General features: G+C 39.5%; 1 protein-coding gene across 2 annotated transcripts in view; it reads left to right on the forward strand.

Moving 5' to 3' along the window:
- The window catches only part of LOC121296806 (polypeptide N-acetylgalactosaminyltransferase 9-like), a 43,887-nt gene extending 20,739 nt beyond the window's left edge, over nucleotides 1-23,148 (forward strand). Inside the window, exons 5-9 of one of the 2 annotated variants that reach the window (XM_041222625.1) lie at nucleotides 7,821-8,018; nucleotides 11,738-11,855; nucleotides 20,414-20,599; nucleotides 21,924-22,061; nucleotides 22,747-23,148. In XM_041222625.1, coding sequence (XP_041078559.1) covers nucleotides 7,821-8,018; nucleotides 11,738-11,855; nucleotides 20,414-20,599; nucleotides 21,924-22,061; nucleotides 22,747-22,875 — 769 coding nt within the window. In that variant the 3' untranslated portion in view covers nucleotides 22,876-23,148. Of the gene's footprint in view, nucleotides 1-7,820; nucleotides 8,019-11,737; nucleotides 11,856-16,954; nucleotides 18,393-20,413; nucleotides 20,600-21,923; nucleotides 22,062-22,746 lie in introns of those variants that run through there. The other variant, XM_041222626.1, reaches the window with a different exon arrangement.
- The last annotated feature ends 1,351 nt before the right edge of the window (nucleotides 23,149-24,499 follow it).

Genomic DNA, 24,499 nt, shown 5'->3' on the forward strand with positions numbered 1-24,499 from the left:
TGCATGCCCCTTTATTTAATCTCCATTTGTGACTCCTGGACCTTCTTTCTTTTTTCAGGTCAAAAAAGTCCCCTGGGTTGACATTGTCAATACCTTTTAGAATTTTTAATACATGAATTAGATCGCTGCATGGTCTTCTTTGTTTAAGAGATGATAACAGATTCAATTCTTTTAGCCTGTCTGCGTATGACATGCCTTTTAAACCAGGAATAATTCTGGTCGCTCTTCTTGGCACTCTTTCTTCTTTGTATTCATTTCGTCTTGAATTAAAACAAAGTGACTTGCATGACTCAGGAATCAGTCACACGCAGGTAGACAAATAGATTGCCTCGTTAGGCTGGTGTTTAAATAAGTGTCTTGGGGTTGATCAGCACTTTCATTTCCCAAGCTCTTTATTGCCGTGGCTTCTTCTTGAACTCTTTGTCTTTCATATGTGCTGTTGCCCCTGCCGCCTTCTTTTAAAGACACCCCTGGTTCATATATTATGTGGTTTTGTTTCAGTGTGTGTGTCTGTCTGTTAGATCCAGACCGTTTTTGCAATATATCAATATAGCTGTGCAATGATCAGCTTCTCCATCTTGATCAGGTGAATACGGCTGCCTTCAGGGGAAGCTCATGGCTGGCTGCTGATAACAACAGGGACTTGGCAGGCATTGGCAGTAAAAGTGCCTCTGGATACCTTAACCCTGTCGGCTCTTGATGTGCTCGGCTGGAGCAGGACTTGGGTTGCTTTGAAGGGACGAGACATTTCAGGCATCAACGCGTCTCCTTATGTGATTCCCTCAGCAAAACGTGATGCTATATTAATAATGCTGTGGCAATGCTCTGTATGAAAGCCCAAGCCTTATCACTCAGACTTCAAAATATTTCATTTGAATCTACCACAAGGTGTCATATAGGTAACTCTGTGTTTTGTGTGTGTGTGTGTGTGTGTGTGTGTGTGTGTGTGTGTGTGTGTGTGTGTGACTGCATTTAATGCATTTTAAAGTCCCCACTGGGGAAGCTGTGTGCGTTTCTGCATTACACAGTTCAGTGGTTTTGATTAGAAGGTTTTAACTCTCACGAATATAAGTGTTATCTTTTGTTTCTCAGTTTATTCTGGACACCAAAATGCTTTTTAAGGTTATTTTTTGCTGGGATTGTTAGTTAGTAAGCAAAGGGCATGTTGATCTACAGGTAAACAGAAACAACAATAGAGAATCCTCATACAGAGCAGGTTATTAAACAGGTGATCAAAATAAATATGAAGCATCTGGAGATGATACAATGTACCAGTGTAGGTTTAGTTTCTGTGATCACTAAATACAGGACTGCAATCATAGAGTGCTCTTGAAAATCTCTCATCTAAATAGAATGTATATCAATATGCATTCATCCTCAAGATAGTGAAAGCATTTTGCAGAATTCTCTGTCTTTTCTTTTCATATTTTTTTAATGTAGCCAATTGAAATTACAGAGCGTTAATGGTAGTTGCGAAGGGTCAGTAGAGGCAGTTTATAAAGCACACTAATGAAATCCAAGTCCCACAAACTGCAGATAACCTTATTAAAAAAAATCCTTCTTATAATTATTCATTATTCCTTTTTGGTGTGGCATGCACATTTCCCTAGTGTTATAAAAAAGCCTATTTAAACTATAACCCTGCAGGACTCCTCCAGTGTGCATGGTCGAAACACACGCTTTTGGACGTGCTCAGGTTATCTACATTCAATAATATGCGTTACACAATGTTCACTTTCCAAAGAGTGGATTACTCTTCTTGCAGATGCTGTAAAGAGTTCTTCAGACCCACAGGTTCACTGGTGAACTCGCATCACGTTGGCAGGGCTTTCCTTTGTGAGTGATTCCGTGCTGTAATGAAGAGATGTGACTTGTTAAGGTGCCACTCGTATTTCTTGTTTAATAAAAGGTGGTGCTGGCTTTCTCATATCCTTTAATTTCCCGAATGCATTGTGCTAAGCTCTATTGGCAGGTGTGTCTGTTTCTTTCCTAGGCTCTGGCAATCTGTTGAGAGACCTACAGAACTGCATCAGTTCTCTGGATAAACTGAGCTTCTGCTGGCACGTCAGGTGCAGTCGAGCAGCACAATCAAATACAACCCCTCCTGATGTCCTGCTGTCCTTGCTGGGAGTGAGCATTTTATATTGTGACATGTGTCAGGCTAATGGGAGCAAATTGTGCTTTAAAGCGTGAGAGAGGCAAGCAGAAATACACTCCCAGCTGGATTACAGCTGGCAGGATGTCTCGGGGGTTTGCTGTTGTAGAAGATGGGTTTAGTCAGCACACTTGCTACATGAAAGACCCTAACCCTAACCCTAACCCTTTTCTGATACAATTGTATACTTACATATATCATGCAAAAAGATGTACACACACAAGTTACATTGTAACTATGCATAATAACATGGTAAGTATGTGTAAGCACACATGTTACTAAGTAATTACTATGTAAATACTCAGTAATTAGAGACACTATGTAAAGTGTTACCAAATTTGAATTCACGGGCCACCCAACCATCTTTGATACCGTAGGATTTTCTTCATTTTCCGTACATTTTTACTTGCTTCTTACTTATAAAGCCCTTCATGAATCTGGGCCTTTGTATCTGCAGGATGTGATTGCATCTCATACTCCCAGTCGCACTCTATGCTCAGCAGGTGCTGATCTTTCGTCATCCCTCGCAATCACTTAAAATCTGGAGGAGGAAGAGCTTTCAGTTGCGCGCCTCGTCTCTGGAACTCTATTCCAAGTGATATCAGAGGTGCAGCTACAATGTAATCTTTTAAGTCGGGTTAAAAGACGTGTCTGTTTTCACATGCTTACGGTTAAGCTGGGTTGTTAGCCAGTTGTTTCCGGGTCTTGCTGTAAAGCGCCCAGGGATGCTTCGCATGAGGAGCGCGATATAAGAGCAAATTGTATTGTATTGTATTCTGCCTATCATGCAAGCTATGTTCCTCAAATAAAGAGTTGTAAAACCTTCTGCTTTAATGTCTGTGAAAGTAGTTTATTATCTACAACATTTATTTTTAGCTGAAGGCTGTGTTTGTGATTTTACGTGTACTGTATCGATTCAGGATTCGGCTCAGTGAGCTAGATTCTCAAAGCTTGTTACCAAACCGTGTTTGAATTTTAAAATAGGACTTTTCACAAAGACCCCTTTGTATTTAGATACCTGAATGTTAGTTGAATAAACGCAACTATAGGATGCATTCTCAATGCTCTTTACTTCAAATCGTCAGGAGCAATTTTCAAAAAGGACACATGCAAACCCCAAAAAATTACCAAACCAGAAAAAAACAAAACCAAAAAACTGAGACAGTTGATTTAGGGGAGCAATGCAAATAGTGCTGAGCAATGTGCTCTTCGATTTAGAATTGGAATTGGTGTTTGGAGACCCTACACTGCACGTTGATCTATTGAACAATGACTAGCATTCAGTACAGTAAGTCATGTACACAAGCTCCCAAGGACAGTGTAGGAGAGACAGAGGATTACATTAAACAAGCCTATTTGAAGGAGACTGCAATCCAGCGTCCACTCCCAGCAAGGGCACTGCTCATGATAGATCTGTATCCTTCCCCATAGGGTAGTTCTGCTGAGCAATTTGTTCTGTGCATACAGATTCATCCTTTCAGCTGCACTCACAGATGTGTATTGAATGTGTTGTATAGGTTATTGCTTTCACTGGGACTGGCATTGTGAGTTCACCTGTCTGCTTCCTTAAGATTGATGTCACTGAAATCACCTCCTGAAATCATGAGAAGTGTTGCAGCAGCTAGTAGCAGAATGACATTGGCAGCGATTAATAGGACATGAACACAGTGTATTATTATTATTATTATTATTACAAATTATTGAATTGAGAACACAGTCTTTATAGTTTGTTTTGGTCAATAAATAAAATGTCAACATGATTCATTGTACCACTCGTTAGGTCTTTAAACCCAAGATGAAAAGAAAATCCTCACCCTTCGTGTTGAGGGCACTTGACTGCTCTGGATCTTCGCCGTGTGTGATCCAGAGGTTCTGGAGTGTTCACACATTCTCACTGCCTAAAACCGATTTTCAGACTCTTGGCTTCCACTGAAACAGCATCTCTGTTACTTTACTGAAACCAGCAGTATACAGTAAGAATTAAAGCATGATGAATCTCCCAGTGGCAAAAATGGTTTCCGCTGTGAAGTAAACTGCTCTGACTCCTGTATGATTTTTCTTATTTCCTTCAACCACTACAGCTTTGCACCTTGTTTCCATAGAAACTAGCTGACAGGGAAGATAACGGTGCATCCGAAATGTAAATATAATATCTGTAGTATTCCCTCCATGTAACTGTCTCTGGATAGGCTTTTAATATGACTTTGAGGGCCTGAGTGAGATCCCCAAAATGCTAAGGAGCTTAATAAGGAGCTTAATGAATTGCTTGTTGTTAGTAAAGCTCTGATACAGTTGTAGTAGGGACTGAAGTGAGAAGCCTGTACAGTGCAGCACAGCTGGGTGAGTGATACAGAAAACAACAAGAAAGTGTCAAACACATGCAGCTGTCTTTTATATGAATGCCATCGTATTCAGCATCAGCTCAACATGCCTGTGCTGCATGGCTAATGCAGTGAGGTATTTCAAAGGTGGCAGTGCCACTGATGAGGCATGGTAATAATGAGGTGAAAACGAGACATGCGTTTAGCCTACCTGGCAATCAGCAACAGTGTTGTGTGAGAGCAGAGCCTGCAAACCCCTGAGAAATCTCCCTGCCAACTTTAATACTGGATTCAGGAAAATAATCTTTCAAAGCCCATTCACTTAAAGGCCAGTTAGTAAATATTTTCCATCTGAAATTGTAAAAAAAAAAAAATAATACAAAAATGATATATATATTATATAATTTTTATATATTATATATATATATATATATATATATATATATATATATATAGATATATATATATATATATATATATATATATATATATATATATATATATATATATAGACTTAACCACTGCGCTGTCGTGTTTCATTATTTTAAGAGCCCTCTCAAGCCTCCATTGTTAAAACAATAATGTTCTCTTTGGTTATTTATATCTATTTGAAGGAAATTGAAATGTAAGCTGTTCCTAACCTCCGTGTTTAGTTTTTAGTTAGCTAAGGAACATGCATGGATAAAGCATGAATCTGCAATGTCTGTGTTTGAAGGAGAGCAACATGGTACAATGGGGTTATATCTGTTTATATCTGCACTGAAATTGTTTCTTACTGCATTTGAATTACGCCAGAACATAAAACACACACAAGACATCTTTAAAGAGCCCAGATGATATTTTGAACAGCATCAAGAAATGACACTAGCAGATGGCTAAGGTTCCTGACAGAGGTCTTCTTTATTGTCGATTTAGACTGTAGGTATTCTGCTGGACCCGCATTTAAAGCTGTGATAGGTGTTGGTGTTATTTTCCCTTGCAGGCTGTTGCACAGTGCAGTGCAGTCTATCTAGAGAAAGGTGGTGTCTGTTCACGAATGACTTTGTTCACATACTGCTATGTTTGCGCTGCAGGGGTTTTGTTAATAAAGTCCATGTTGCATCCCACATGTAAGGTGTTGAGAATGCAGAACCAGTGCTGCAGATCATTATTGATCCATCGCCTGTGGTTTTTTGACCAGCTTTTTGGACTTTTTTTTAAAACTCATATTATTTTTGTCCCCATCAATATCATCACTGCCTTGAGGCACAGCATTGACCTTCACAGTCATTAGGATTCAGTGGAAGACGGTCCTGTGGATCATTTCAGCAACCGCTGAACCTTACAGTGCAGACAGTTTTTTTAAGGTTAAGTTGATTGTAATTGTGTCTAAGTACACATGTATTCACTCGGTGACTGCTATGTAAATATACAGTAATTAGAGACACTTAATGTAAAGAAATGATTGCAGTTACATACTTGCAATAACAGCCAGTGCAAGCCTGGCTGACAGTAAACTACACTGTGCAGAGCTTCCTAAAGAACTCCATATGGACACTTCTGTCAGCAGTTTCCCTCCCCTTCCCTCTTCCTCCGTCCCACACAGATTTGTAACGCTCTGGTCAGCGGCAGCAGTTTTTAAGAGCCGAGACCATTGGGCCCAAATGCGACAGTGAGAAAATAAAACCTTGAGAGCGCGCCAAGGCAGTTATTCTTCATGTTTCGGGGCCAAATGTCTCGGGAGCTGCCTTTGCTGAGGTCGTAAATTGAATTTGTATACCTCCAGATCCTCTCGGACCACATTTGTAATGGCCTGGTGACTTGTGGATAATCAATTTTCCTGCCGTTAACTAGGATGCTTTATAGAGGGATGCTCTGGTGATGATGGGTGATGTCACATCTGAGAGGTTTACTCTGTGTGCGACCCTCCTGTTCATACTTTAGAGCAGAGCTGTCCAGCCTTTGTGGCTAAAGGAGCCTTACAAATGACCAAGACGTTCTTTAAGAGACTTGCATCTACAGAAAAAAGCAACTGATCATCTAGCCTTCACCTTAAAATAACCCATTTAAAAGCCCATTCTCTTAATGTAATATAGCTGCAAATTAAAAGTGTTTTTCTTCAAAACTCAACATGAGTTTGTAATAAAATGTATACTGTACATATATGGTGGTCTACTTATTTATTTGCTGGTTGCCTTTAACCTTGATGTTTGTTTTTTTTTAATCACAGGGTGCAAAGACACTTCAAGCCAGTCTTTTGTTTTAATCAAAAGCACACATTGTGCATTGACTTGTGAAATTGTAGCACATCCGGTGGGATATACCTGAACGGCACATTCCCTTAATGCAGCTGGGAATCTCCAGCATGACTGCACTGTAACAGCTTGATACTAAGTGCAAATCCGCTCTGGTTTCTCTGTCTCACGGTCTCGTTTACACAGCATTATCTATCTTGATCAAAGTTAGATGTGACGGTAGGGATGTGCACGTTTCCGGTTCTGAAATCAGGGCAACAGCGTCAGTAATTATATCAGCAACTGGCTTGGGTATCTGTAGGACTAATGAGGCATCCTCGTTAATCGTAAAAACCATACATGGGTTTTGAGTGAAATTGCACAGTTCTCTTAATTACAGTGACACAACTGGTAAACCATTGTCTAGAGCTCTTTCTCCTATGTGTTTGCATTAATAGCCCTGTTGTTTATTCTGAAATCGATATACTGTGCCCTAACTTAGTGAGGGAGCAGCACACATAACCTTCACACATAATGCTTTTAATTTCACATGAGAAAAAAACTAGCTAGTGCCATTCAATACAACACTATATAGCATTACAAGAAGAAGCAATGTGTCCTCTAGCACCACAACAATGTGTCCTCTAGCACCACAGCAATGTGTTCTCTAGCACCACAACAATGTGTCCGCTATCACCACAGCAATGTGTCCTCTATCACCACAGCGATATGTGTCCTCTATCACCACAGCGATATGTGTCCTCTATCACCACAGTGATATGTCCTCTAGCACCACAGCAATGTGTCCTCTATCACCACAGCAATATGTCCTCTAGCACCACAGCAATGTGTCCTCTAGCACCACAACAATGTGTCCTCTAACACCACAGCAATGTGTCCTCTAGCACCACAACAATGTGTCCTCTATCACCACAGCAATGTGTCCTCTATCACCACAGCAATGTGTCCTCTATCACCACAGCAATGTGTCCTCTAACACCACAGCAATGTGTCCTCTAGCACCACAGCAATGTGTCCTCTATCACCACCTGTCCTTGGTGAAGCACGGATTGCAAGGAGCGTTGCCTCCCCTCTTGACAAGCTGCAATGTTCTCTGTCCTTTCTTTCCAGGGCTGAACCGATTCTGAGCAGAGTTAGGGAGGACCGCACCCGTATCCTGCTCCCGGCCATTGACAACATCAAGTACAACACGTTCGAGGTGCAGCAGTACGCCAATGCAGCCCACGGCTATAACTGGGGGCTGTGGTGCATGTACATCATCCCGCCCCAGGACTGGCTGGACAAGGGAGACGAGACAGCTCCCATTAGGTAGGGAGAAAGAGGCCCTTCACAAAAACAATGAGCTTGCTAAAGTTTTACAAGCCAAGGCTATTTAAAAGCCCATTACATTATAGCATGTGATTTATTATTATTATTATTATTGTTTGAATCGCCATGGCAACTGATCAGCTCTCTTACAGTCCGACAGTCCTTCATACTCATCACGGTTGCAGTGTAGGAAGCCATCAATTCTGCCCGTTTGCAACTTCATTTTTAATTTGGATTGGCTGAGAGTTAGTGATCTGCAAGTTAATAAATGATATGGCATCTCAGGGGTCAACACGGCAGAGAAGGCAGAGGGTTAAATCTGAGTGGACCATGGATTTGCTTCACCTCCTGTTCCTGTAACCCTTTGTTGATCTGCCAATGATATGCCAGCACTAGGTCATGTGCATTGCTGATTGAACTGGCTAATCACAAAACAGGTGCGCCGTGTTCAAATTCACAAGGGTTTGGAGCCTCCCCCCAAAAACCTATAGACAAACTCCAGAGTATAGGACTGCGATAAAACGTTATTAACATGATATATATATATATATATGATATATATATATATATATATATATATATATATATATATATATATATATATATAAGAATTTGTTCACAGTAACGTGTCATCGTGTAACAATATTAATTGTGTGTAAGTAAGTACACGTGTATTTACTAGGTAACTACTATGTAAAGTCATAGCAACTAGAAATGCAATGTAAAGTGTTAAAACAACATGTATTGACATTCTACTGTTCCCTCGTTACAGTATTTTAATGACTGTTTTACACAAAATATTTATGGTGATGCATTATTGAGTTGTCCTTACACAGCAAAAGTGTACTAATTACTGCCGTCTACTGCACATGTGTAAATGATTGAATCATAATAGGGGAGTGTAGAATAATAGATCCATTAATAAATAATAGCAAACTGCAATACCAGTAAAGTGGACACAGAGTACCTACAGTACTAAGCTGTGTGGCTGAATTGTTCTGCATTAAGCAATGAGAAGCATTCTTTCAGAAACAAGCATCTCAGACCTGGTATTTAGGTTTCTACAAGCTGCTTAAAAACATTTTTTTTTTAAATTGCTGTTCACGTAAATTTGAAATGTCCTCGAAATAGCTTCATCTGCAGCTTGTTCATGCTTTTCCCGAATTCGAATGATCAACCGTTTGCACAAACAAGAATCATGGCAATTCACAGTGACACCCAGAATGCACCACACTCAATCTCCATAATGGGGTTTGTATAGATTTTTCTTTTTCCATTCATCTAGCGGTACAGATCCTGCGCGTTGTAATTTCGGTGGATGTATTGGCTAGGGGTCCCAGTCTAGTGCCAGTAAGATCTGGTTTTGAAATGTATTATTTTATTTAATGTGGTTGTTATGGCAATGGTGCATTTCAGCAGCGCATGTGTTTTGTTGATTGCCTAATCCAGCTGTGATTGCAACTAGAAGAACGCTGTCAGTGTAAATAAATGAGATACATGCAATTAGTATGCTGTCAACGTGCAGTCCTTTCAAGCGCAGAGTACTTTGTTGTCCAAGGTTGGGTTCAACAAGCACCATGGAATCAATTTATAATTCCCTTCATGTTTTCTTTAAATGGCATCTTTCACAATGCAGCTGATATTTTCAAGTTCCGGTTGAGCAGTCGCATTAATATGGATTTTTAATTAAATCAATGTTTTCCACAACTGCGGCTTGTCTCCCATCAGAAGCCATTAAACAATAACAGTTGCTTCCGTGCTGTTGAGCAAGAATTGTACGTTGTTTTGAGCTTCAGTGACTGTGAAGAGTTACTGACTTCACAGTGGAAAGAAGAGAACTGCTTTCAGGGTGCATGTGGGCTCTAGGGGTTTGTCTAGAAAATGAAAACCGTAACAGCAGGAAAATATGGCAGTCAGATTTTACAAATACTTTTTTTTTCCACCCTCGGCTCAGTTAAAGTTATTTGTCAGCCTGTCAAATAAAAGGCCTAGCTGTTATAAACAGCACTTTAGATCACAAATGGAGACTTGAGAATTCAGCGTTCCAATTTCTTACTGTCTTGTGCTCCGTGTAGCTGAGAGTAACTGTCCCAAAAGTATTATGAATTCACAAAGGAAAGTCAATGGTGTAAGCGATTTCTTTAAAGAGTAATTCGATTGAAATAGAGTCTTCAAAGCAAGAGCCTCTACTCTTCATGCATGGCATACATTTGAATTGTCTGTTCGTCAGCTACAGTACTTGTTCATTTTCTTTTGCAGTTTGTTATTCTAGTGGCAGTGAATGATTTATGATGGGGGCTGGTCCTGTATATTGACTAAAAAGTTAAAAACCCTTATTGGACAATGCTTAGGTATATTGCCAATTGTAATACGGCATCAAGCACTAATGTAACTCACTCGACTCCAGAGATTCCTAGAATAGGATTTATCATTCAAAGTGAGCTATCTGCTGTATGTATCTTTTTTGCTATTTTGTTGATGCAGCATTACTGTACTGCAAGAACCTTGACAGGAATCTGTTATAAAATGAATAGGCTTCAACCATTCCACTTTCTATTAATAATAATATCTGTATATAGCTCCTTTAATAGTGGACCACCATCACAAAGCGCTTTACAGAGGTTGGCTGTGAACTGTGCTTTATATGCAGAGTCACTTACAGTAGGACATTGATTTAACATCTCATCTGCAGGATGGAGCACAAGGAGGTGAAGTGACTTGCTCAGGGTCACACAGTGAGTCAGTCAATGGCAGAGGTGGGATTTGAAGTGGTGACCTTCTGGTTATGAGCCCTGGACTTCAACCACTGGACCACACTGCCTCTTTAGGCCAGTGGGTTTCCCTTATTCTGAAGATACAGTGGCCTCCTTTGAATTGAACCTGCTCAGATATACTCGTTACACAGCCCAGAACCAGAGGAATAATTACAACACAACCCGGCACATTTGAAATATATACTGTGCCTGACTTTAAACTCAAAACATACAATTAGCCCCTTTGCATGAACTGTCTCTAATTACTGTGTATTTACATAGTAGTTACTTAGTAAAATGCATGTGCACTTACATATCATAACAATGTTATTGTGCATAGTTATAATGTACAAATTAATTAACAGTGTGCTTATTACATATAAACCAGATCCATCATTTGCGCTGAAGCCCATCCCTAAAACATACCGAATTTGGGTATATTCTGCTCTTCTTTTATGACACATACAGCACATAATAAACCTTTACTAGGGCACTCCTACTAGAATGAATATACAACATTCTAGAATTTGCAAAGTGGCTATCTGATTGGAATGTAACAAAGAAGGAAGAACAGAATTAGAATTACTGGGATGGAACCAGGGACAGCCTTGTACTCTTTAAGCTGCTGCTGCTCGTGTCCCATGAGGGAGAGTAAGGCAATAGAGCATGTGATGCGGCACTGCAGGTCAGCGCTGCCGACACAAGCACTGTGCAGAGCTGGGCTGGAGCACATTGGACAATGCTTAACCTCACATCTGAACACCAAATACAAATACTTTGAATTTAACAAGAAATAAAGGAATACATCATATGTTCTGTTCCACTTCTTCTTCTTCTTCTTCTTCTTCTTCTTCTTCTTCTTCTTCTTCTTCTTCTTCTTCTTCTTCAAGACCATGTCTGTCAGCCTACAGAGAAAGTGCATATTTGGCATTATAAAATCATTAAATGTCAGCCTTTTTTTTCTAGGACACCAGCAATGATTGGCTGTTCGTTTGTGGTGGACCGCAGCTACTTTGGAGAAATTGGTCTCCTGGATCCAGGAATGGAGGTTTACGGAGGGGAAAACATAGAACTAGGCATGAGGGTAAGTGACAAGAAGAAAATCAATTTCCATATAAGACAAAACACCTGCCCTAACGGTGGGATCCATCCCTGATATGTTTAGCAAAGAGTTAACGTTGTAAAAAGTAAATGCATCCATACATAGGAATCAAAATGTCTATAACAGTAGACTGGCACAATAAGTAACATGGCTTGTCAGTGTATTCAGGGTAGAATAAAGCATAGCTACACCTCTTCGTCCAATGCAGTCAATCCAATCTGTTTGTCTTTTTTTAATAGATGGAAAGCATTTAAGCAGTTTGAAAGAATGCATTTTTCTCACTTGTGTTTATGAGAAGACCTGGCTTCCCCTGAACTTGTGAATGGAAGTGATTGAACTCTTGGGTTCACTTTAGCGCTCACAGTCTCAGAAGCTCAGCTCTTTCAGAATGGCTGGGCTTGATTTACTACCCGCAAGTAGTAAACTGGCTTCGTTAACGGCTGTTAGATCTGGCAAGACTGAAAGAAACCGGTCTTTTTTTTTTTGTATAATCTCATTTGCCAACAATCTCATTTGGAACATCAGAGCGACATGGCATTTAATTGATTGCTTTTTCCCAGCACCAGCATTTTTTTTAGGAGCAGAATGTGTTTTTATCAGTTAATGGGACTAAGAACATATTTTCTAAAAACGTTTTCACTTAAGGAAAGACAGTTTGCATCATCCTTAACAGAAACATTGTAATTATATATGCAATAAAAAGTGATATGAATAGATTAACATGAACAAATATATAGAAATGCTGATACAATTCCTCGCTGAATTGTAAAGTTGTGCATTGTATACCTGACAAGAACAAATAGCTTTGTCAGTGCAATACAGAAACCTCCAGTCTTGGGATGTGACTAGATTAATCAGACACAATGAAGCACTTTGAGAACATGCAGTCTGAGTAGGTCTCTGCAGTTTTGTTTTTTACAGTATTCATAAAAGACCATCTGGTATCGAGCCACCATTTCTCTTTCTCAATTCATAAATTATTTGGAAAGCAGGAATCGATTCCTTCACTTGATTATTTACTTCTTGGTTTATTAAGGTATTAAAGTCAATGCCACATCTAATAGTGTGCGTAGCTGGGATAGTACATGTTGAATTTACACATGCTGCGTTGTGTAATATAATGACACATGCAGTTACCATGTAATTACAGTCTAGTTAGAGACACTCAATATAAAATGTTACCAACTAACAAGTTTATTAAGTTTATATTTGAATTGAAAGAAAGTGCTGCATAGTCTGTTTAAATCTTTGCCTTACAGCATGTGTTAAACAGCCGATTTATCTCTTGTGGTTTAACAAACTAGTTTTGCTGTCAGAAGACCCTGTTCACTTGGTCGGTCTATTTATAACTGTAAAAACCTTCATGAGACACACCAAACATTGTCTAAAATAACAGCATTGAATGAATGGCTAATGGCACTGGGCTAATATGGGCACAACCCATACACCACTGTGCTGTAAAGCCTTTTCTAAAAAATGTATTACCTTTCATTTAACATTAACATTGGGAAATGTCAAATGACTAATTGCTTCCGTTTCAAGCGTACTGTAAAATGAAATTGACAAGTCTTCAAGAAAAATCTATGGGAGGAAACAGGTCATGTTAAAGCCCTTGTGCTCTCTTCAAGGGGTGCAGCCCTTCATTTCTTTCACCTTGTAACGTTTTATAATTAGGTTTTACACTTGGATTGTGGTGGAACCTATTACTTTTATTTTAAATATTAAATCTTAATTTAAATAAATATTAATTTCCTAAAGCGCCTCCTGCTCTAAATGGAAGACTGTGTGCCAGTTAAATGTCTTGCTTAAAAATGAACATTAAAAACACTGAATTAATTCATAAGAATTGAATGAACTTCAAAAAGACCGTCATATAAACTGTCTGTCACTTTTAGAGATCCACTAACGATTCACTCTACTCTGCAGTGTAATGCAATACATTTTTATTCACATTTTGATGACTTTTTTTTTAAAAGCTGTTAGCAAAAAAAAAAAAATGAGTGCAGTATGAAAAGCTTTTGTGCCAAAGTGTGAAAAGAGCTAATTGTGAAAGCTTGTAGCAGAGAAAAACAAGAACATACAGTCCTGGTGTACAGATTACCTGTATAAAAATACCTTTCTAACCCACACCGTGCCCCCTGGAGACTGGGAACAGCTTTTTATTCTCACACATTCAAATGTCTAGATTTTTGAATGCTCCTCATTGAATTCAAATTGGATGTCAAATAAAATACAATAGTATGCAGGACAGAGGAATAAGCACACAATGCTACAAAGTACAGTCCAAAGCAAATAATCCAGAACTTCATTCTTCTTGGTAACGAGTTTCCTCGTTGACAGATAAAGATCGGGTTCAGCCCTCAGTGCTGATTGTGAAACAAGGCCAGCAGCTTGCTTTATTGGAAATGTGTTGATAATTTATTTCAATCCTGTCCCAGCCTAAGGTAACTGATGATGTGCAGTGAACAGTCCCAGTTGTTGGAGGTCAGAGAGTCAGAAAAAAGTATAAGAGATGTTGACATTTTTGAAAAGGGTTTCCGAGTAGCTGGTTAGCACTTTGTTGATAGCTACGCTTTTTGTATATATTTTTTTAAAATGTCTGGGGTCATTAACAGGTCAACACACTGTTAGTTTTACGTGGAACTGACTTCTCTGTCCCGACTCATTACATTATGTGTTGAGCGAGGATGAGGGGAATGTGACTTGAGTGCTGACACTCACTCAGCCAGGGAAAGGGAATGGGAATTGAGTGCTGACACTCCACTGAAACTGGCTGCGAGTGAAGGTCATCTAACACTTGTTAGGAGCTTCAGTGGAGAGACCACTGCTTTCTTCTGATAGACAGATGAAACCCCGTCTCCATCAGTGAGCTAGCGGCCCTACACTGACAATAACCCAGGACAGCAGCTCGAATCATTGTGCTCCTATTGAACAGGACAGAGACCCACACCACAGGGGGAAGAACAGTACAGAGCAGTCTTTCTAGTGCCCCTGTCCACAGCTCATCTGGAACCACAGTGAAACCTCACGCTTTCTCTCTTACAGTATCAAACTTCACTGTGTCACACCGTGGGAGTCCTGAGGAATATTAGCAGTGATCCAATTCTATTAAATGACATGAAAAGCTTGATCTAAAGATTGCTGTGAAATTCAGCTGCGTGTGGGAGTGTGGAGCAAGCAATTGGACTGAGGAAGCTAAACATACTGCTTCCACTAAGGTTTCAAGAGGTAGTCAGTACTGGTAATCTACTCTAGCTTGAATTAACAGACTCAATATTTGCAAGCTGTGCTGGAAGCTCACTATATTGTTTAATACACAGCATTGCTTAGATGTTACAGAAGATGTTACCTCAGCTCCTAATTGAGCAGCCAATGTTTATAGGTGAGAGGCCTGGCCAAGGGATCCCTGATCTATTTCTAATCAGTTAGTGTTTCTCGTGTTACAGTTTGCTGTGTGTCTTTCGCTGTCCCTGGGGTGTTGCTTCTATTCATTCAGTGTTGCTTCTATTCATTCAGTTCCACAAGGGAACTAAGACACTGGATTCAAACAAAGAGACAAATTATCCTCAGCATGGTACATTTATCAGAGAATAACCATGAAGGATGCATTGTGTTAAGAAACAGCTCTGCGGTTGTTTTTTGTTGCTTGTTTGCTTGTTTTTAGATTATGAATAACCCCCCCCCCTTTAATTAAAAGTACACGGACGGACTGGGGTTTTAACATTTTGTTTCTTCCTAAAACAATTCGTACTTGGAATTAAAGATTGAACCCTTCCACCCTGCTCATAGAAAGTCTAAACAGACAAGCCTGTGTGTTCACCTGGCTGCACAAGGCTGTTAATTCCTTTAATGCCTCATTATTCTTAAGAAGCTTTTAATGCTTTGGAACTTAATCCTTTGGCAACTGTTTTTTTTTTTTTTTTAAACACATTCGTTTATTGTTCCTAGTTTACAGCAAGCCTCACTGTAGCCCTAAAGCTGCTGGTTTGAATTGCTTTGGAGCATTCTTTGTGGTTTTGGTTTTCGTGGCATGCAGCATCCTGTAGGATTGAATTGCTGTTAGGGGATCTGTCTGCTGCAGTGACTACAAACAATATAAATTGAGGGTGTATCTGCTATCTTTAGCGGCTCTGTGTTATTTATCATTTTCACATTGTTGCTTGACTTCAAACACCTTTTGTTCTTAAACTTAATTTTCAATTTAAAAGCAATAAACAGCAGCTCTTGGAACGACTCTTAACAGATGGGCCTGTGTGAGCAAGGTATATAACCACTATTTCTAATCGCCCAGTATGTTCTTTAAATGCACTGTAAACTTAATTTAAAAGCTGTAACAAGTTCAAACTAATTATTGGAGATGCTATAAAAGGGTTGTTTTATTTTGCTTCCACACAGGAATTTCAAGTGCCCGCAGATCAGCACCAGTTGTGCCTCGTTTAACTCTTTGTTATCAATACCACCTTGCTAATAGCAAACAGAAACAGTTGACTGGTTATTGACACTGAAGTCATTGGCGCTGCTAAGCTGCTATTGCATCATGAATGTACTGAGAACCCGATCACACTAAATGAGATAGGAGTCCAACCCATCCACACCGGAGCTACTTGAAACGCTGGTTTTCTTATTAAAAAAAAATAAAACAAATGGCAGATTGAACGTTCCCTTTCCATCAATAACAGATGTGACTGTGCTGAGATGTGTGCATTGATAAGTTTGCTAAGCTGGCAAAGCTATCAGTGCAATTCAGATACAGTCGTATTCCAGTCTCTGCATTAATCACAGTATACTTCAATACCGTAAGGAATGCTTTTTATAATGCCTGCAGAGTAGAGACTTTGTATATTTGGATTCGTTTATCAAACAGATTCTAATATGAAAGGTCATGAGTGAATGGCACAGACCCCTTCCATTGTGTGTTGTCCCTCTTTATTAGATCACAGGTGCTCTGCCATTCAGTGGGAACTTCTTTCCAATATACAGTGGCATGCTAATTTCCTTTTAAAATCTCCTGCCCCGAAACCTTGTACCCTTTTACTCTTGCTGTAATTTGATTTGACCTCTTTTCTTTGATTGCGTACCAGCGACCTTTCCCTGATGAGAAACTGCAATTCCCTACCAAGAATGGAATCCGTGACCCCAGAGGTCTGGCAGCACAGTACATCTTTGGCTTGAACATGCATGTTAGCGCTATACACTGCCTGACAAATAAAGAGAAGCCTGTACCTTACAGTGTTGCTTATTGTTTTGCCAATGCGCTGTTCAAGCACTCCAGTGAATTGAATGTGAGTCTGTGCTACATTGCCACTGCATAGTTGTGTTTAATGTCATTCCCATATAAGTAAGCCCCTATATGCACACAAAACCCTTTCAGCCAGGACAATCTTGCATTAATTAACCACCTTTATTAGAATACAGATCTCATAGGTATCCAAAAACACTGACCCAACAATAGCTGAAGAGTAATAAGTAGAATAAAAATAGTTGCAGCACAGCTTCATCCTTCTGAGAGTCCCGGTGCTGCCTTCTTAAAAAAACAAACAATAAAATAAGAATGTGTTCATCCTGGTGAACAAAAATATTAGGCTGAGGAGCATCGTCTACTCCCCCCTCCCCTTGGATGAGGCTGGGAGTGAAGTGGTGGTGGTGGTTGTGGAGTGAAGTGGTAATTCAAAAGCACGGCAAAAATAGGTTAATAAGCACGTTAATAAGCACGTTAATAAGCACGTTTGCGAAATAGGTTAATATACCTTACAGGTTATTGGGAACGTGCCGGTAATCCGCTTGCAGATTAACCAATGAATGTATTAGGTGTTTGTACTATAGATTTTCCGCCTGAAAATCTTGCAAGCTTTATATTAGCCCCTTGTTTAAAGCTGGAGCTGACACTGCCCCGCTGGGAGACAGGCTGCTGTTCTTCATCTCCTCAGATAATATTACTCAGAATGTGACAAGCCTGCCGTAACGGAACCATGGAAAGAGCGTACTTAGAGACAACAGAACCGACAAGTGGATTGAGCTCCATGCTACTCACAGCGGGGTTATGGAATGCACTGCCTGGTGCAGCACAGTGCCTCTCGGTAATCACTCCCATAGTGATTCAGGGAATATATAGAGCTGTTGACTGATACGGGACGTTTTCCACAGTATTGCCAGCCATCACATACAAGTGCATAGCTGATGTTTGTTTTTTCTATGTCTTTTCCAAGTACTCACTCACACAAGCATGAAGCACTCTAAAACGGTACGCTTGATGCATCGTGGTCCATTCTAAACAGCAACACAATCCCATTGCAAGCAGACAGTGCTGGGGCTTGGCCCAGTGTCAGGACCATTGTAGCACAGTGAAGCAGCATTGTAAACCACGCTGTTGCTATATCTTTATATAAACTATCTAATACAGTATATAGGTAGCAACCAGTTCTCTGCTTTCAGGGTTTATGATATATGCCCCACACACACGCACGCATGCACGCACAGACACACACGCTCACACGCATGCACACACGTGCACACACACAAAGCATGTTTAATATACATACCACAGCAAGTTGGGTTGCAGTAATATTTGTGTGGCTTTAAAATTGTAAACAAACTTACAATGGAAGCTGTAATTATTATTATTATTATTATTATTATTATTATTATTATTATTATTATTATTATTATTATTATTATTATTTATATTTTTTTAATTAAAACACTTTCAAAGCACAAATGCATCTGCAGCATTGACTTCATTATAGAGTTAGCTCAAGTAAGAACCTGCTGCTACCGCTGGAATTATAGCGAGCTATCTGTCTATATGATGCATATGGTATGGACAGCTGTGAAGGTATTTCTGACAACAGTACAAACACAAAGTAATGCTCCTGCATATTCTCTATTACTATATAAATGCAACTCGTTGTATATGTCCTTGAAAAAGCATGGCACTGATTTCTTCTCTCTATAGCACACGAATCTAACGTATGAATTCTCCTGAAAGCAATGCCTGAGTGCTTTGGATACAACACCTGAGGATCTGGTGCCCTTGTTCAGAGCCCTGCGTGAGGGCTTGCTGTTAATCATCCTCGCAGAGTCATGACATCCATCACATATGGATGACAACAAGAGTCAGAATATGTGCAGAATAGCTTGAATGCACACAGATGGGCTCCTCACATAACTGTGTCAAAGTACACTGAGATAATAAAAGTCTGCACGACACAGTGGACATCAAAGCATCCTTTGGCATTGTTAACAGAGCTGAAAACCTTGCAGCATAATGAATGGACTTGGACAGGTTTTTTGTAATTTGCAATTTCAACATGACAGCTGGAACACTCATATTCTGTCAATTTGTGAATTTCTGAACTTCAGCAATAAAAACTGCAAACTAATTGCTGCAACAGCAGTTTCTTTGTGTCAACACTGCAAGTAATACTCTGTCAAAAACAGAGCAGCATGCACCAAATAACAACAGACATATAAGAAAGCTGTATGTGAACATGTGCACCATCCAGTCCATATACTGTGTTATATTACATAATCTGGACCAAAGATTAGTAGCTGTGCACAAAAGTTCCATTTCTGTTTTTTTTTTCTTTTTTTCTGGAATAACAGCAGTTATTGAATCTGTACATGTATGTCACACAGAAAACAACTAAGTTTCAATAATAACATACCATTGAAAGTCTGGAAGAAAACTGTTCATTGGATTCCTGCCTTTTAGACTAAGTCAGGGGTTTTGAATCCCTGCTGAAAAGATAACAGTGTTTGTGTATTTGTTTTCCATTGAAGTGCAGTTCTATTAAATCTTTTGGGATCTAATCTGGTTGTCAATTTCTCATATAACTGGTCTCACATACCCTGATTAGCACAGATCATGGACTGGAGGTTGAACATTAAAGCACTCAAAACTTTTACCAACTTTTAAGTGTTCTGCAGCTCCTTGAAATGTTAAAAAAAAAAAAAAGAAAAAGTTTGTGTTAGGACTGCTAAAAGCACTTTGTGGTGTAACATCTGCTGAGATTGCTGCGTCAAGCAATTCATAAAACGCGCTTCTTATTTTATAACAATGCCAAGGCAACGCACGGAGACACTTGCATACAATCTACTACCATGTGTCCTTATAGTAAAACAAAACCACATGGAGACTCGTATACAATCTATTACCATGTGTCCTTATAGTAAAACAAAACCACATGGAGACCCTTGTATACAGTCTATTACTGTCCCACCTGTTGCCTATACGCTCCTGATCCAAAGCTGTGTGCTCAGATATTGGCATTCCAAACACAGAGCCCAGTTTCCTTGTCATGCATCAATGCTAGAAGTGGGCACTCATCTCTCTTTGGATCACGCAGTGTCACTTCACACACTAGACAAACACAGCCAGCTCTTCAAGTTGCACATGATGCCCCTGGACCTCAAGCCATCTGCTGCTCTTTGTCTCTTCTGTGTTTGATATAATTGGCCTCTTTTAACTCTAAGAATTTGCTAGCAATCTGTGCGTGAAACTTGTCGTTGCACCCAGTTGACAGTGTTGTATTTGTGTGTAGGTGTGGCAGTGTGGAGGCAGTATGGAGGTCCTGCCTTGCTCCAGGGTGGCTCACATCGAACGCACTAAGAAGCCGTACAATAACGACATTGATTACTATGCAAAGCGCAACGCTCTCAGAGCTGCCGAGGTGTGGATGGACGAGTTCAAGTCACATGTTTACATGGCATGGAACATACCAATGAACGTGAGTATAGGGGGGCTCCAGTCTTTTTGTACAGTCAAAAGAAGTATGTATAATTCAGCAACACAGTGTGGATTACAGAAGGGTCTGTGTGAAAATCTTTATTTATCTCTTGAAATGCAATTCCCTCTTCTTCTTCTTCTTCTTCTTCTTCTTCTTCTTCTTCTTCTTCTTCTTCTTCTTCTTCTTCTTCTTCTTCTTCTTCTTCTTCTTCTTCATGTTATTGTCACAATTTCAGTTTTGGTTCTTGTTTGTTTTGTAATTCTTCTTTGCCCACCTCCCAGTTTTTTTGTTTGCCCTTTCCCACATCACTGGACCCATCACCCATCACTGCTAAGCAGTGACACCTGAATGTGACACTAAAGCAGCAGCCAGCTTGCATGCAGGATCTATGTGTCAGGTTCTGATTCTGGCTGACTGACTTTCACAGGCTTAATCAGGTCAGGATATCTCAAATCCCCAGCGGGCGAAGGAGCTCTGCAGTGAAATGGTGTGTGTCTTTAAACCTCATCCATATGACATTAGGATGCTGTCTGTATAAAAAAAGCTCAGAGAGAAATTTAAAATGTTTTTAAACAGACACGTACTGTACCTGCATGGAATATCTAATATTCAGGTAAGCAATACATCTTTTATATGGTTTATTTTATATCTTGTTCGAATGTGGCAGGTGGAAATGGTGCTAACACATTATAAAAGCATTGGTTAAAGATGTGAAAATCAAAATTTGTTTACATGTCAATAAGTTTCCACACTAATTAAATGGTCAGATCATTGTATCATTGGAGGGACAATACAAATCCATTACAGCCATTAAAATCCACAACTCTTCATGAATCCATTGATCTTCTCAAGGCAAATCCAGTTTTAGTTACCAGGTATAATTATACTTATAATTAAGCGCTTTATTCAAATTTGCAAAGCACAACATTGGAACTGGAACAGTCACTGTTAAGCTGAGGGAACACACAGCCGCTTTATCAGGACAGTGACTTGAAACCTTGTCCCAAGAGACCGGGAGACCTAGTTTGATGCAAAAAATGTTTGCATGATATAACCCTAACCCTAACCCTAACCCTAACCCTGAAACTAATTTTAAAGCTAATTTTAAACCTAACCCCCCCTCACCCTAACCCTTTTCTGATACAATTGTGCACTTCCATATATCGTGCAATAAGATTTACACACAAACTACATTGTTACTGTGAATAATACCATTGTAATGATGTGTAAGTACGCATGTATTTACTAAGTAACTACTCTGTAAATACACATTCACTAGAGATACTTCATGCAAAGTGGTGCCTTGATTTCTTTCCTGCAACAGAACCCTGGGGTGGATTTTGGGGATGTGTCCGAACGGATCTCACTACGGAAAAGGCTACAGTGCCATGGTTTCCGATGGTACCTGGAGAACGTCTACTCCGAGATGCGGATTTATAACAACACCATCACCTATGGGGAGGTAAGGGTTAAAACAAAAGGGTAGACCCTCTTATAGTATCATTAGTACCTTTATTGTCCTGACTTAAATTCCTGCCCGGAAAATATTCTGCATCTTCACTGTATCTACCATTGGGAACAAGCCAACATGTAACTAACAACCAATGCTTAGCGAAGGAGCGCTTTGCTTAATAAGGATTTTAAATTCATTACAGATAGTTTTATTCTTGAAGGCATGTTACTGTTATTGAGATGCGAAGAGAACATGCTTTGCTTCTTTTTTAATTTCTTGCACAGGTCAGAGAGAGAGAGAGAGAGAGAGAGTGATTGTCAATTCAATTTCACAGTTCAGCTGCGGCTCAATCCATATTCTGGAGAAATTAACATGGCAGGCGTTGTAATTTGTCCTACACACTTTAGTTTAAATGAAATCAAAATAAAGAAGAAAAGATCAAATAAACAGGGAAAATAAAATAAATCAATCAATAATTAAAGCTATTTAGCGATGGACAACAATTTTTTGTTTTTTTGTTAATGATTTAATAAAACTACATGGTACACCATTATTGTCTTCAAATGTCACTGATGAATCACATAACAGACCTTTTGTTAAGCAGCTAACAGTTTGTTTTTTTTTAATGTCAAAAAAAGTCGAAAGAATTTTACAAAACAACTTCCTCATGTCCGTCTTGTGTGCTGGTTGTTAGGTGAGGAACAGCAAGGCCAGTGGATACTGCCTAGACCAAGGAGCGGAAGATGATGATAAAGCCATTCTCTACCCGTGTCATGGGATGTCTTCTCAGGTAGGTGCCCTTGTTACGATCACTCAGCTGTGACTGGCTGAGGCAGGTGCCTATGAGCCACCAGTGTATAAATCCAATTCAATTGCAGTCTTCTGCGGCTCATTTTCTTAGTAACACGTTCACGTTTATAATATATGAAGGGTTAGCAGACTGTAGGACCCAGACAAATAAAGGAACCCAAATATTCGGGCACACCCCATTAAACCAATCTACTCAAGATACCAAGCAATCAGTAGCCAGCAGGTCATCATTGTATGTCATTATCATTCTCCAAACTATTACATTAGTTATTCTAGGAATAGTAAATGCATTGTCATTTATTGTAAAACATGTATATAGAGTTTTAAAAAAAAAATACATCCTCTTAAAATATCCCCTTTTTTCCTTTCTAAACACAACCAAATTATTTCTAGTACATACAGGCTGAAAATCTCTTTTTGATGACGATAGAAAAAGGGAATGTTCTTTCTCATCAGCTCTTCTGGGAATGAGTTCCAATACTGGGAAAGGAAAACGATAGTTTTTCTTAGAATGCTGTTTTGGGTTTGGAGGGCGACTGTATTTATTCCGATGTGAATGGAAATTAGAATCCACTTGGTGTACAATAATTTGTGTAAACCCAGTTATCTCAAAGTGAACTCTCTGACACTATCTAATGGGAAGCTGATTATGATTTTACAAAGCTGTGCTACATTATTTTGCACCTCAGGTTACAAATGAATAGGCATGAAGAACGGCAGAGCTGATAAAGTCATTCAAGGAAAGACACTGAGGACAAGGTTTTAACTCTTTATGTAGAGACTTGTTTCTGAAAGGGGGGTCTCTCAGTCATGCTGAAACCTGTATAAACCTACAAGTGTAAAGCCATTGCAGCAGGGTAGCACACAAATCTGCCATTTCCAATCGTAATCCTGAGATCTTGTGTTTTTCCTTCCTGGGTGGTTGGCTGTAATACCCGGCATTGTGGCATGCTTCCTAATCACAGTATAGATCGGCCTCTGAAAGGCTGAAAGCCAGGGACAAAAGCTCACAGGTTCTGCCTGTTCCTGCAGAATTATTGACGAATCCACAGACAGGAATCTTAATCCCTGCAGTAGGAGCAACACAATTAGAAGCTTGAGGGGAGTACAGGAAAGATCAATCAAGTACGTTGGAACTTTTCAATTAGCTTTCTTTGTAGCACATTGTTTTAAATTACGTTTAAGGAAATAGTATTTTTTATTTATTTTTTTTGCAGTAGGCTGTTGCTACAATAGGCAACTAATTGCGTTATACTTTTGAAGAGAAACCTGAACATGCCGTGCTGCTTTAATCAATGAGTTTATGATTGAAATGCAATTGTAAGGCACTCGTGCAAAGGGTGGATGACTCATACAGATTAAACATACAGATTTACCCAAGTGACATGCACTGTATTAGACTTCTAAACAAAACATTCATAACGTCTTATAAAGATTTCAATGTTCCCTTTCATAAGGAAGCAATTACTGTAGCTTGTAATTTTGTTGCTGTGTGGGTAATTCAATAGATTTGTTTCACATCTCACTTACATTTCTATGCTGTTTCAATCAGTGGATCTTACTGGAATTACTGGGATTTTTTAGTTCTAGTTGCCTGCCATAAACACACAGGCTCAATCAGCCAAACTTTCTGTGCC

Source organism: Polyodon spathula, chromosome 22 (genome assembly GCF_017654505.1).
Source record: "Polyodon spathula isolate WHYD16114869_AA chromosome 22, ASM1765450v1, whole genome shotgun sequence".
Taxonomy (NCBI): domain Eukaryota; kingdom Metazoa; phylum Chordata; class Actinopteri; order Acipenseriformes; family Polyodontidae; genus Polyodon; species Polyodon spathula.